Source organism: Lagopus leucura, unplaced genomic scaffold (genome assembly GCF_019238085.1).
Source record: "Lagopus leucura isolate 7727_CA_CO unplaced genomic scaffold, USGS_WTPT01 Super-Scaffold_100021, whole genome shotgun sequence".
In the NCBI taxonomy this organism is placed as follows: domain Eukaryota; kingdom Metazoa; phylum Chordata; class Aves; order Galliformes; family Phasianidae; genus Lagopus; species Lagopus leucura.
In genome coordinates this window covers 277,479-290,254 of record NW_024962274.1, presented here as the reverse complement: position 1 = coordinate 290,254, position 12,776 = coordinate 277,479, and the positions used below count along the sequence as shown (strand labels likewise).

At 58.0% G+C, this 12,776-nt stretch overlaps 4 protein-coding genes across 7 annotated transcripts in view; 3 read left to right on the top strand and 1 right to left on the bottom strand.

Annotated features, from left to right (window-relative positions):
- Positions 1–4,163, top strand: part of DIS3L2 (DIS3 like 3'-5' exoribonuclease 2) — a 164,643-nt gene extending 160,480 nt beyond the window's left edge. For all 3 annotated transcript variants that reach the window (XM_042878083.1, XM_042878085.1, XM_042878084.1), the window contains 5 exons: positions 485–632; positions 831–961; positions 1,247–1,351; positions 1,922–2,023; positions 3,674–4,163. In XM_042878083.1, coding sequence (XP_042734017.1) covers positions 485–632; positions 831–961; positions 1,247–1,351; positions 1,922–2,023; positions 3,674–3,772 — 585 coding nt within the window. In that variant the 3' untranslated portion in view covers positions 3,773–4,163. The remainder of the gene's footprint in view (positions 1–484; positions 633–830; positions 962–1,246; positions 1,352–1,921; positions 2,024–3,673) is intronic.
- Positions 4,164–5,410: 1,247 nt separating this feature from the next.
- Positions 5,411–8,117, top strand: LOC122183818 (intestinal-type alkaline phosphatase-like). The gene is made up of 11 exons (XM_042878146.1): positions 5,411–5,588; positions 5,677–5,793; positions 5,961–6,076; positions 6,144–6,318; positions 6,398–6,570; positions 6,652–6,786; positions 6,857–6,926; positions 7,007–7,139; positions 7,222–7,415; positions 7,541–7,657; positions 7,808–8,117. Exons 1-11 carry the CDS (start codon positions 5,513–5,515, stop codon positions 8,092–8,094), a joined length of 1,593 nt encoding a protein of 530 aa, XP_042734080.1. The 5' UTR covers positions 5,411–5,512; the 3' UTR covers positions 8,095–8,117.
- Positions 8,118–8,596: 479 nt separating this feature from the next.
- On the top strand, positions 8,597–11,683 carry LOC122183817 (intestinal-type alkaline phosphatase-like). The gene is made up of 11 exons (XM_042878145.1): positions 8,597–8,771; positions 9,246–9,362; positions 9,451–9,566; positions 9,673–9,847; positions 9,931–10,103; positions 10,182–10,316; positions 10,405–10,477; positions 10,563–10,697; positions 10,799–10,990; positions 11,094–11,204; positions 11,285–11,683. Exons 1-11 carry the CDS (start codon positions 8,597–8,599, stop codon positions 11,548–11,550), a joined length of 1,668 nt encoding a protein of 555 aa, XP_042734079.1. The 3' UTR covers positions 11,551–11,683.
- A 158-nt stretch (positions 11,684–11,841) lies between these two features.
- Positions 11,842–12,776, bottom strand: part of ECEL1 (endothelin converting enzyme like 1) — a 7,864-nt gene continuing 6,929 nt past the window's right edge. For both annotated transcript variants that reach the window (XM_042878108.1, XM_042878109.1), the window contains 2 exons: positions 12,413–12,489; positions 11,842–12,312 (listed from right to left, as the gene is read on the bottom strand). In XM_042878108.1, the coding sequence (XP_042734042.1) occupies positions 12,213–12,312; positions 12,413–12,489 (177 nt within the window). In that variant the 3' untranslated portion in view covers positions 11,842–12,212. The remainder of the gene's footprint in view (positions 12,313–12,412; positions 12,490–12,776) is intronic.

Below are 12,776 nucleotides of genomic sequence, written 5' to 3'. Positions count from 1 at the left end.
GCTGCTTTTTTTAACCTGCACTATTTACTTGCCCGGATCAGTGCGTTGCTGCTCAGCGGGAGCTGGCTGCGCCGCCGTGCTGGAGAGTGGAAGATGCAGCTGCCCAAACCGTGGCTCCCACGACAGCTCTGTAATCAGAGCTGCCTACTCCTGTTTGTTTTAAATCACTTGCTCTTATTTTTAAACGGGTTCGTTCAATCGCCACCGTGCTGTGACCCTGCTGCCACCCCCTGACCCTGCAGCCTCCCCTCCCCGCCTGGGCTCGGGCTGTGTTGTTTTCCCAGCCCCGAGGGCTGCTGTTTCACAGATGTAAAAATAAAAGCTGTAACATGTGAGAGCATGATGATGAGAATAGGGGCGGCAGAGCCTGCAGCCAGACCCAGAACCCAGAGGCTCCATCTTGCTGGCTGAGATCCCTTCAGCCTCATGGTCCTGCACTGTCCTCCTTTCTCACACCCTCCCCTTGCTTCTCACCGCTTTTCAGATGGCTCTGTACTTCTGCACCGGTGTCCTGAAGGACGAGACCCTCTTCCGCCACTACGCCCTCAACGTGCCCTTCTACACACACTTCACTTCGCCCATCCGTCGCTACGCAGACGTCGTTGTGCACCGGCTGCTCTCCGCGTCGCTCGGTGGGTGCTGTGAGTCCCATGCAGGTGGGGCTCCTGGGTTCCTGCCTTGAGTGCTTGGGATCCGTATCCCACCAGGCAGCTCTTTGGCATGTGGGTGTCCTCACTGTGCACAGGGGGAGCTGGGCATTGGGCTGCTGTGGAGTGTCTCTGAAGCAAGAGAGAATGTGAACCCGTTGTTGTCACTCATCTCCTTCCCAGGTATCAGCTCTCCCATCAAGATGGAGAAGGAGGCCATCCAGCGACAAGCAGAGCACTGCAATGACAGGAAGATGGCTTCCAAGAGAGTGCAGGAGCTCAGCACCGACCTCTTCTTTGCCGTCTTTGTCAGGGTAGGAGCAGTTTGGTGTGTTCTCTTGAGGAGTTTCTCAGATTTCCCCATGAGTGCTCAGTCTGGGGTAGAGAAGGGAACACTTTGTGACCATCCCCAAGCTTCGGGACCTGGTCACCAGCATGGTGAGACAGGGCTTCCCTTGGGCATGCTGGTGTAGGATCAGAAGTGATAGACTATCCCAAGTTGGAAGGGACCCCATAAGGATCATGGAGTCCAACTCCTGGCTCTGCGCAGGATGACTCAAAAATGAGACCACATGTCTGAGTGCATTGTCTCCTAACAGGAGAGCGGTCCTCTGGAGTCTGAGGCCATGGTGATGGGTGTCCTGAACGAGGCCTTTGACGTCCTGGTGCTGAAGTTTGGAGTCCAGAAGCGAATCTACTGCAACGTAAGTGTTCCCAACACTGCCAGTGCACTTGCTGCCTCAGCACACTGAACACTGGGTGTCCTTCAGCAACCTGGAGGGGCTTGGGGGCCCAGAGAAGCCCGGTCCCTAAGGACCAACTCTCCCCACTGCACGCTGTGGGTAATTTGTCTCCTTAAAAGGAAATGAAGGCAGATTTGTGGGGACAGAGATCAACATGGGGCTGAAGCAAGGAAACAGAAAGGAGCTGGCTTCCATTTCATTTAATCACGTGGTGTATCTGGGGCTGTGACAGCACTGCCATAGGCCAGCACCTGCAGTTAGTGACAGCAGCTTCTCATAATAACCGGGTTATATGGCTGGCACTGACATTTTTAAGCAGAACATATAGCATGATCTATGGGCTGTTTGTGTATAGCAGCTGCCCCTGATTTACTTACTTAGCTCAGACAGGCTGCTGCAACCTGGTTGCTACAGGGCTGCAGAGGGCTCTGTGCAAAAGCAGTGTCATTGCCATCCGCAGTCAAAGCAGGGAGTGGGGCTGGGGGTGCCTGGGGCCACAGGCTGCTGCTCCCAACATCTCCTTGCCTGCAGGCACTGCCCTTGCTGGGCTTCCACTTCCAGAAGGTTGGGAGGAAGCCAGAGCTGACGCTAATGTGGGAGCCAGAGAGCCCAGAGCAGGAATCTGTGTCTCAGGTAAGACCCCAAGCACAGGTTGGACTCATAACCACATGGATCCATCCCGTGATCTACACAGGGATGGATCTGGGAGGCACGATGCACCCCCATTTCTCCCAGCACCCAGCCTTACTCTATCCCATCGCTGCCCCCACGCCTGACCCCACCACTGCCTTCAGACTCTGCCCTGCCCGCTATGTGTACTGCCTCCCAATCCAGTTTCCTCCTGAATTTAATTAACTTGCTGTTTACTTCCTTCTTCCAGATCATCAATTAAGATGTTAAGTAAGAACAGGCCTAAGGCAGCTCCTGCTTAGCCCCTTCCCCCCCATTCTGGTATTTCTTGTCCCTCTTGCTGACACAGCCCTGCCATCAGGTTTCCATCCATGTGACAGGGCTGAGACCCATTTAGAAGGACTTTTTTTTTTAAATCAGACTTCCTGAGATGCAGCGTCAAATGGTTTAACAGCATCTAGAAATCTCTCTCTTGTGTCCCTGTCATCTATTAACTTGGTAACTCAATCAGAGGGAGCAATCGCATTTGTCTGGCTTGATTAAGTGGTGCCTCTCTGCCAACGTTTATCTGGCGTGGCTGTAAAATCACAGCTGTGTTGATTGCTGTGATCCCTGCCTGGTGCCTGGGCGGGGATGGGAGGGCTCAATCCAATCCTGTCCTCGCACTGAGAGCTCTGTTCTGGGAGAGCATTACTCCTGATAGAGCTGACCTGGAAGATCCCTTCCTGCCCAGGGAAATGTTGCTCAGCTCAGGAGGGTCAGAGCAGAGCTCCCCGGGGCTGCTGCAGGCTTTCTCCTCTTGAGCTGTGCTTGGCTCACAGAAGCCTCTGCATGCATCCTGAAGTGGCCTCAGTTCCTCCTTCCTTGCAGGAGTGGGTATCACTTACACCCTAGCAGGAACCTGCATTGAAAAATGAAGCCCCCAGCATGAGCAGAGCACGTTTTGGTTAAGCAAACACTCAGCAATGGAGGAAACTCCTCCACACCTCCTAAGAAAACATGAGAGCCCTCCCCTTGGGAGCAGCTCTGAGCTCTCCTCAAGCACATCCCAGAGCCTGGAGCACAGAGCTGAGCACAGGATGGCTGCAGAATGGCTTCCCTCTGCTTTGCTCCTCACTGAGTGCTTTGATGCATTTAAATCTCGGTGAAATTTTCCTGCTCGAAGTGATGAATCTGGAGCAGCAGGTGTGGGAGGAGCAAGAAGGGTTGGACTGGGTTATTCCGAGAGGCTTTCTGCTTACTCCTGCTCCCTAAAAGCCAGACCGTGGGGACAGTGAGAAGGAGCTGAGGGCACACACCAGGGCATGATCCCCAGCACCACGTGTCCATTCCAGCTGTCCCGGCCATCTTGTTGTCCTGTATTGGTTGCAGAGTTGATGGATGATTTATGTCCCTGAACTGCACCATTGCACGAAGTGATTGATCTGGGGGCCGGCAGGCAGTGTGCATTCCTGAGCAGCAGACATTGATTTTCTGCAGTCTCTATTCCCTTGCGTATCCCTTATCCAATCCCTTCTCAGGTCTCCTTTCGCTGTGCGAGCACCAGCGGTCATTCCCTCATTAAAGGATGCTAAGAAAATGCGACTCAACCTAAACCCTGCCGTGATGGCAACCCGCTGCAAATCCCCTCTCCCCTCTGTGTCCTTGCTGCAGGAGATCACCATTTTCACACTGGTGGAGGTGGTGCTGAAGTCGGACGGGGTTCCCCTGAAATACAGCGCTCTGCTCAAGAGGCCCAGCACTGAGAAGTGAGCGCGCCCAGCCACAGCTCTGACACTTTGTCACCAGCGCCGCACCAGCACCCACGGGGACAGAGGGGACCCGCCAGGAGTTTGGGGATTTGAATTTTGAAATTGACGTCATTTTATTTCTGGTTTGGATTTTAACCCAGGGATCGGGGTTGCCCCAGATGGGGCAATTTCTACTGGCAGATATTTTTAGCTTTATGGTTTGTTTTTTTTTCCTTTATGAGACTGTGGGTGCCCGTCCCTTGCCACTGGGGGTGCCTGTGGTGGGGGCTACATGGAGGCTGATGTCCCTGAAAGCAGAGGGGCTGCTTTAGGCTGGGTGGGCTGACCGGGCCTCTCAGAAGGGCTCCCAGCTGGGCCACGTGTCGTGAAATAAAGCAGGTCAGCAGCCGTGATGGGGACTGCGCGTAGGTTTCATTTTGCCTTGTTACCCGGGCAGGAATCTGACCATAACTCATCTCTCAGGCTGCCCTGTGTCTCCCAGGGCCTTGTGCAATCCCAGCCTCTCTGTTTGCTCAGCAGAAGGTGGGGGTCAGGAGGATGCACGTGCTCCCAACCTGTGCTGCTTCCGCTAATCCCCCAGTCTGAGCCACCACTGACAAGCACTGGGTGTCTGCCCCAGCCTCCAGCCTAACCCCACACTGAGTCCCTTCAGCCACAGACAGGACTGTCCCTGGCTCTGTGCCCACCCAACACTGAGGAGCATGGGGCATGTCCTCACTTCTCTCTTCTATGTGGAGAGAAGCACCCAGCCTCAGTCTTTCACAGAGCGTTTCATCTGTCTGCTCCACTGTTCCTATGGTGCTCTGGCAGCATCCGTGTCATCACCTTTATACAGCTGGGATAGGCTTCTGGCAAGAGGGAATGCCATTGTGCTGGCATGCAGGGAGGGAGAGCACTGTGCTTTGCTCTGTGTTGTCAGTGGTGACAGCTGTGGCCCTGGCATGAACGCAACTGCCATGCATTGCAGCAGGGACCTGGCTGTGCCTGGGCTGCCTGGCTCAGCACCAGGGGTTGGGCCCAGGGATGGGTCAGAGCTGGGTGCTACATGCACGCCGAGAGCTAGGAGGTGTTGCAGTCCCCTGCAATCCCCAAAGGATGGGCTGGTGGCATCCTTCCAGTTGCATCCGTGTGCCATGGCCCTGCCCTCCACTCATGTGGGATGTCACTTCTCCCTGACTGTGGACACAGCAGCCCATTCCTCTGTGGGTTTCCATCTCTCTCCTGCCTCATGGACACAGAAGGCACTGTATCACCCTGTCCCTTGGGAGAGGTAACCTGAGGACACTGACACAACAGCAAGCTGTCCTCCCCTACCCCTCATTCCAGCATATTCTTCTTGTGTTTTTTCACTGGGGAAACAAGCTCAATCCAGCCCAGCCCAGCATGTCTGCAAAAACAGCCCTTTGACCTACATACTCCTCACCTGTTCTGGGGTCTCTGCAGGTGTGGAGCTGTGGACCCTCAGGTACAGCCTCAGGGACACTGAGTGCCTCAGGGCAACCCCACTCCCCAGGAATAGGCTGGAAGTCCTACCTCACCTTGAGGGGGAAGGGATGGCCCTGGGGAGGGCTGGGGACACCGGGAGGGCAGGGCCAGAAGATGTCCCTGAATGTTATCAGCCCATCGTCTCACCCGCAGCAGGGGCTCAGCCCTCTGGCTGGACAGGGCAGGGCATAAAGGGCTGTGTCCCCCCCAGCCCCACACACAGGCGGCCATCAGGAAGGAACGTGGGCTGGGCAGCATGGGATGGCTGCTCTCTTCCAGGATCTGCTTCCTCCTTCTTTTCCTTGTCCCGCTCACTGCCATTGCGACCTCAGGTGAGAGCTCAATGGGAGACGTGGTGGGGTGGGAGCTCTGGGGCTGCTCTGGGGCCCTGCACACCCCCAGCTCTGCTTTCACATCCAGATGCCGAGAAGACCCCACACTACTGGAACGAAGGGGCCAGGAGGAGGCTGGAGGCAGCCCTGGCCTTGCAGCCAGTGGCACAGAGAGCCAAAAACATCATCCTCTTCATGGGTGATGGTGAGTGCTCCATGGGTGCTGCCATTTCCCATGTCACTGATTTCAGCACGCTGGGTACAAAGCTGTCCTCCAGCAGCTGCTGGATCCCTCTTCCCCTGGTAGCATGGCCCTGGAAAGGGAGGGCAGGACCATCCCCAGTCACAGCTCTTTGTCACCCCTCGCCGCAGGCATGGGGCTGCCCACGGTGTCAGCAGCCCGGATCTACAAGGGGCAACTGGCCGGCAGCTCGGGTGAGGAGAGCGTCTTGGCCATGGAGGCATTTCCCCACGTGGCCCTGGCCAAGGTGAGCAGGGCAGTGCTGAGGGGGCACAGTGCTGCCCCCAGCCCCCCTGACCCTTGCTCGCCCATAGACCTACACCATCGACCGGCAGGTGCCTGACAGCGCTGGCACGGGCACGGCCTACCTGTGTGGGGTGAAGGCCAATGCCAAGACGCTGGGGCTGAGCGGGGCGGCCGTCTATGGCAAATGCCGCACAGCATTCGGCAACGAAGTGGACTCCATCCTGCACCGGGCCCGGCTGGCAGGTATATGGGGTGGGTACACTCATTGCAGAGGCCAGCTCGGCACAGGTGAGCTCCCCACAGACCCTGTGCCGTGCTGCAGGTAAGTCGGTGGGCATCGTGACCACCACACGTGTGCAACATGCATCCCCTGCTGCTGCCTATGCACACTCGGCCAGCCGCAGCTGGTACGCCGATGTCAACATGCCTCCGGAGACACTGCGGGACGGCTGCAAGGACATCGCCTACCAGCTGGTGCACAACACCGACATCAACGTGAGCCGGGGACATCGTGGTGGCTGCATCCCTGGGTGCTGTGTCCCTGTGCTGGTGACAGCCCTCCCCCCCTCCTTGCAGGTGATCCTGGGTGGCGGGAGGGCCTACATGTCCCCCAGGTGGACTCCAGACCCTGAGTACCCGGACGACCCGGCGCAGAATGGCACCAGGAGGGACGGGCGGGACCTGGTGGCCGAATGGCTCAGCACCAGGGAGGTAGAGCAGAGGGGACGCAGCGCTGGGCACGGTGTGTGTGCCACTGCCACCGCTGTGTCCTCGCTGTCAGGGCGCACGCTACGTCTGGGACAAGAAGGGCCTGGATGCGGTTGATGACACCTCTGTGAGCCACCTCATGGGTAAGAGCATCGCTGGCTTTATGTCAGTAGTGCCATTCCACTCTGGATGGCACAAAGCAGCCCTAACCCCTCTCCCCCAGGCCTCTTTGAGCCCAAGGACATGAGGTACGAGCTGAACCGCAACGCCACCACGGACCCCTCCATTGTGGAAATGACAGAGAAAGCCATCCGCATCCTGCGCAGGAACCCCAACGGCTTCTTCCTCTTTGTGGAAGATGAGTGCAGGGCCCCAGGCTGGGACATGGGTCCTGGCAGCCAGGTGGGATCAAGATGGTGATGGCCCCATTCCCTGTGCAGGTGGAAGGATTGACCACGGACACCACAGCGGCCGGGCCAAGCAGGCACTGACGGAGGCCATCATGCTGGACTGGGCAGTGGCACAGGCAGGCGAGCTGACGGAGCCCTCTGACACACTGACCGTGGTGACGGCTGATCACTCACATGTCTTCACCTTCGGGGGCAACACGCTGCGAGGAGCCTCCATCTTTGGTGGGACTCAAGGAGAGATGAGCATCCCTGCTCCCACCCTGTGCTGTGCCTCCATGAGAGGCCATGGGAGCTCCGGGCAGGCTGCTGACTGGTGCAGGGGGTGACAGTACACTTCTCCATGTCAGGGCTGGCCCCTAAGAAAGCGAAGGACAAGCGAGCCTATACCAGCATCCTCTATGGCAATGGACCGGGATACAGCATTCGTGATGGGGGCCGCCCAGCCGTCAGCCTTCCAGCTGTGGGTAGGATTCTACTGGAAGAGAAGGAATGGGGTGGTGCCTTTCTGGGGTTGACTGGGGCAGGAACTGCCCCAACACCAGGGTGGTGGGAGCTGCTTCATGCAAAGGGCAGAAGAGCTGCTCCCAGCACCATTTCTCCTACTCTCTCCACAGAGGACAAGGACTACAGGCAGCAAGCAGCTGTGCCCCTTGACTTGGAGACCCACAGTGGGGAGGATGTGGTGGTGCTGGCTCAGGGTCCCATGGCCCACCTCTTCCACGGGGTGCAGGAGCAGCACTACATTGCCCATGCCATTGCTTATGCTGCGTGCCTCAAGCCTTATGATGCCAGACCCCGCTGTGGTGCACCCCGTAGAGCCTCTGGCAGCAGCCAACACTCCCCACAGCCTCTACTCGCTCTCCTGGCCCTCTGCATGTCTGCCTTCATGGTGGTGGGCTGAGAGACCCCACTGAACCCTGCTTCAGCCCCCTGTTGCAGGCAGGGTCACAGGATGCAATAAAATGTGGGCTGTCTGGGTTCGTGTGCCATGGGATGATTTGTAGCAGCAGTTGTGCCTCAATTTCCCCGGGTTGTGACTCCTAACTGGGGCCTGCACTGGCGTGAAGCAGAAGAAGAGACAATGGTGAGGGGTGGCCACATACCCACAGCTCCATCCCTGGGTTACTGGGAGCCCACAGTATAGAGGAGTTTGCGCAGCTTTGAGGTGCTGTGCACAGCCTGGTACAAGAGCTGGTCCTGACATTTAGTCCCCATCAGTGCCTTTATCGCTCCAGGAAGTGCTGGGTGGAGCCACCAGGAGCACCCCAAGTCCGTCCCTCCTTCTGCACCCCATGTTCCCTCCCCTCTGCAGCACCTAGCAATAAGGTGGCAATGAGGTGCCAACAGCCCAGCCCCACGGCCTTTGAGCCGATGGCCCAACAGGATGCCACACTATCTGTGAAATGCCAAACCCCTCAAGGGCAGATCCTGGTCCAAAGTCCCCCCCTCTGAAGTCTGCAAAAGAGGCAGGCACAGCTGGAGCTGGTGACAGCTGCTCCAGTTCCATCATGCGGCTGCTGGTACCCCTCACCCTCTGCCTTGGCCTCTGGGCAGAGCTTGGCGCTGCTGTCATCCCAGGTAGAAACAAGGATGGGGATGGGGGCAGACACCCCTGGTACCAATGTAGTGCTGGCCTGGCTGTTCACAGGCCACAGCTCAGGAGGGAGCAGGAATATCAGGGAGCATTGGGATGGGGCTTTGTGTCTGCTGGTGGGCTGGTGTTGCCCTGTGGGATTGGGGTCCTGCTTTTGTTTGAGTCGGGAGGGGGTGTGTGATGTGCCTATAGCTCCTCTACCTCCATGCATTTGTCCCTATCCCACTTGGCAGCTGGTTTCTCCCACTGCATCCCTTCTTGCTGCACACGCCCTTCCTGTCAGGGTGTACATCTCTGTGTCCTCCCCTCATCCCAAACCTGTGGATTCATCTGTACCTCCCCCCGTGGAATTATCCCATGAGTGGGAGCCCAGCGATGTCCTCAGTTGGGGGTGTCCACCATTGGGTGTCCTGGGGGAGTGGGTGCCGTGAGCTGATGTGGGCAATGCCCCTTCCCAGTGGAGGAGGAGGATCCAACTTTCTGGAACAGGAAGGCAGCTGCTGCCCTCGATGCCACCCTCAAGATCGAGCAGAGGACTACTGAAGCCAAAAACCTCATCATCTTCCTCGGAGATGGTGAGTCCCTCTGGTCCAGTGCACCGCGAAATGAGAATGGGGAGGGCACCTGGGCTGGGGGTGACCTGAACCCTCACTCCTTGTCCAGGATTTGGGGTCCCCAGCATCACAGCCACTCGGATACTGAAGGGGCAGTTGAAGGGGAACCTGGGACCCGAGACCCCCCTTGCTCTGGATTCTTTCCCCTATGTGGCTCTCTCCAAGGTAATTTCCCCCAGTACTGCACTTGGGACCATGCTGCAGGCCGTAGGGCTGTGGGGGCAGACATATGGCAAGAGGTGCCAGTGTGCCCTGTGCATGTCCTTGGCAGACGTACAATGTGGACCGGGTGGTTCCCGACAGCGCAGGCACAGCCACTGCCTACCTGTGTGGGGTGAAGGGCAACTACAAGACGGTGGGGCTGAGCGCGGCCGCACGCTCTGGCCAGTGCAACACCACGGAGGGCAACGAGGTGATCTCGGTGCTGGAGCGAGCCCGTAATGCTGGTACTGTGCAGGGCATGGGGTGATACGGAGCAGGGGCTTCACACCACTGGGGCTGCCCACCATGGTGGGGTGTGTTGGGGCAGGGAAGGCAGTGGGCATCGTGACGACCTCGCGGGTGCAGCACGCATCGCCCTCGGGGACCTACGCGCACGTGGTGGATCGCAACTGGTACGCGGACGCCAGCATGCCGCCTGAAGCCATAGCACAGGGCTGCAAGGACATTGCCTGGCAGCTGGTGCACAATGTGGACATCAATGTGAGTGCCTGTCCATGGGGGGGCAGCCCCTGCTGACCCAGACATCCACGCACTCTGTGCCCATCTCATCCCCTCCAGGTGATCATGGGAGGCGGTCGGATATACATGACCCCTGCTGGGACACCAGATCCTGAGTATCCTGAATACAGCTCTGAGAATGGGATACGGAATGATGGGCAGAACCTCATTGACAAGTGGCTGTCAGAACGGCAGGTGGGTGACAAAGAGAAGACAGCCTTCTGTCCACCACCCCTTGTGCATGGGGCCAGGCATCACTGATCCCACGGGGATCTACCCACAGGGTGCCCGCTATGTCTGGAACAAGACAGAGATGCTGGCTGCTGCTGCAGACCCCAGTGTGACTTATCTGATGGGTAACAAATGCCCCATACACCGGCACGTGGCACTCTGGGGATGCCTGCAGACACTGAGGCTGTGCTCACTGTGTCCCTCTGCCAGGTCTCTTTGAGCCCAAGGACATGAAGTATGAAATGGTGCACAATTCCACCCTGGATCCCTCTCTCACTGAGATGACAGAGGCAGCCATCAACATCCTGAGCAGGAACCCCAATGGCTTCTACCTCTTTGTGGAAGGTAATTCAGGGCTGAGGTCTCAAGGGTGGGCAAGAGAGAGGTGATGGGCTCTGCATTACGGGCCACTGCCGTGGTTTCCCACTGTGGTTACCTGCCTGCAGGTGCGAGGATCGACCACGGCCACCACGAGGGCATGGCACAGCGGGCACTGATGGAGGCGGTGGAGTTTGACACGGCCATTGAGCGGGCAGGCGAGCTGCTGGACGAGGCAGACACGCTGACCGTGGTCACTGCCGACCATTCACATGTCTTCTCCTTTGGTGGCTACACCCTGCGTGGCACCTCCATCTTCGGTAGGGCTCGGAGCAGTGAATGGCCCCACGCTGGGTGCTGCCCCTCTCTCAGATTGTGGTGTGGGTCTTCTTGGCTGATCCCCCCTCATTATTTCCTCCCCAGGCTTGGCCCCTGAACAAGCCACCGACCAGAAAGGCTACACCTCCATCCTCTATGGGAACGGGCCAGGCTACCCAGGCGCCACCCGACCTGATGTGAACAGCAGCATCGCTGGTGAGGGCACAGGGCAACAGTGTGGTGGTAGGATGGGGCTGGGGGCCACCTCCTGACTCACAGGCTTCTCTCCCCCAAAGAGGAATTCAGTTACATGCAGCAGGCGGCTGTCCCCCTCAGCTCGGAGACCCACGGGGGTGAGGATGTGGCCATCCTGGCCAAAGGCCCCATGGCCTACCTCTTCCACGGGGTGCAGGAGCAGAACTACATTGCCCACGCCATGGCCTACGCCGCCTGCCTCGAGCCCTATGAAAACTGCCGCCAGCGCAGCAGTGCTGCACCCTCAGCCCACCTCACCCTGCTGGCCTTGCTTCTGCCTGCTTTGCTCTTATCCCTCTTCCACTGACCCCACAGCTTCCATCCCCATCCCACAGTGCACACCCATGGACTCTTTGGAGTATCCTTGCTTTGGATGTGGTGCACCAAATCCCGGGCATGGACTGCTCCTTGCTGCCTGCACAGGGTACTCGTTGTTCAATAAACCTTGGTGTGATGCTAGCACGTGTGGCACTTGGTGTGTGAGATGGGAAGGATGCTCCTGCCCCATGAGTCTGCCCACAACTGTGCTGCCTGCAGCCACCTGTCCCCATGCCATACTCTGGCACATCTGGCGTATCCAATGCTTTATTGACCAGAAAGAGCAGCAAAAAATACAGCACGTTTGTGTGCACTTCCAGACAGGCCGGCATCACCCTAGCCCCCAGTGACTGATGGAAAAAGGATTGGGCTGGCACAGGGATTGGTACTCTTGGTACACCCGGTGCCTCCAGGTCCCCTCCCTGCCCTGAGCAGCTGGATGTGGGGAGCTGGGAGCTTTGGGGTAGTGTGGACAAGAGGGTGCCACTGGGAGAGAGCTCATAACCCCAGTGTGTCCCCTCTGCCTTGACACACCCCACCCCAAGTGGTTGCCTATTTTGGGGTGCACCCTTTGCCTGTAGGGCAGATGGGGAGTGGGCAGAGAGCGGCACTGGTGCAGGGATGGGGTGCCAGCCTGCAGGGACAGCAACTTCACCACACCGAGCACTTGTGCACCGGGTTCATGGGCGAGTTCTTGGGGCAGTGGAAAACCCGGCCAAACTCCTCAAACTGTGAGACACTGCCCAGGACCCTGTGGGCAGGGGGAGAAGCTCAGAGCTGTCCCTAAGACCCTGCCCCTCACCCCTGCCCACCCCAATGGCACCGCACCCCACCCATGCCCCCATTTCTACCTGTAGTGCTCCGGGGCATGCTTGTCTGTCAGCACCTGAAGATAGATGGATTGAGATCGCCTCTTGATGCACCAGTTCTGGGGGAACAAGGTCCCATGGGTGAAACAGGCAGGAACTCCAGATTTTGACACCCATCAGGATCCCCAAGGGCCTGATTCCCACCAGGATTGGCCCTTCTGGTTGCTGGGGGGTGAGGGCAACAATGCTGTGTTTGTTATTGAAGGGTCTGCCAGGAGCCTACAAACGTGGTTCAGATGGGTTGGGAGCATTGTGGAATGTTTGTTGTAGGGTCATGTTTGTTTGTTACTGCAGGGTCTCTTTGGGCTGTGGTATGTGCAACTGTGGGGTCCTCCAGGTTCATGTG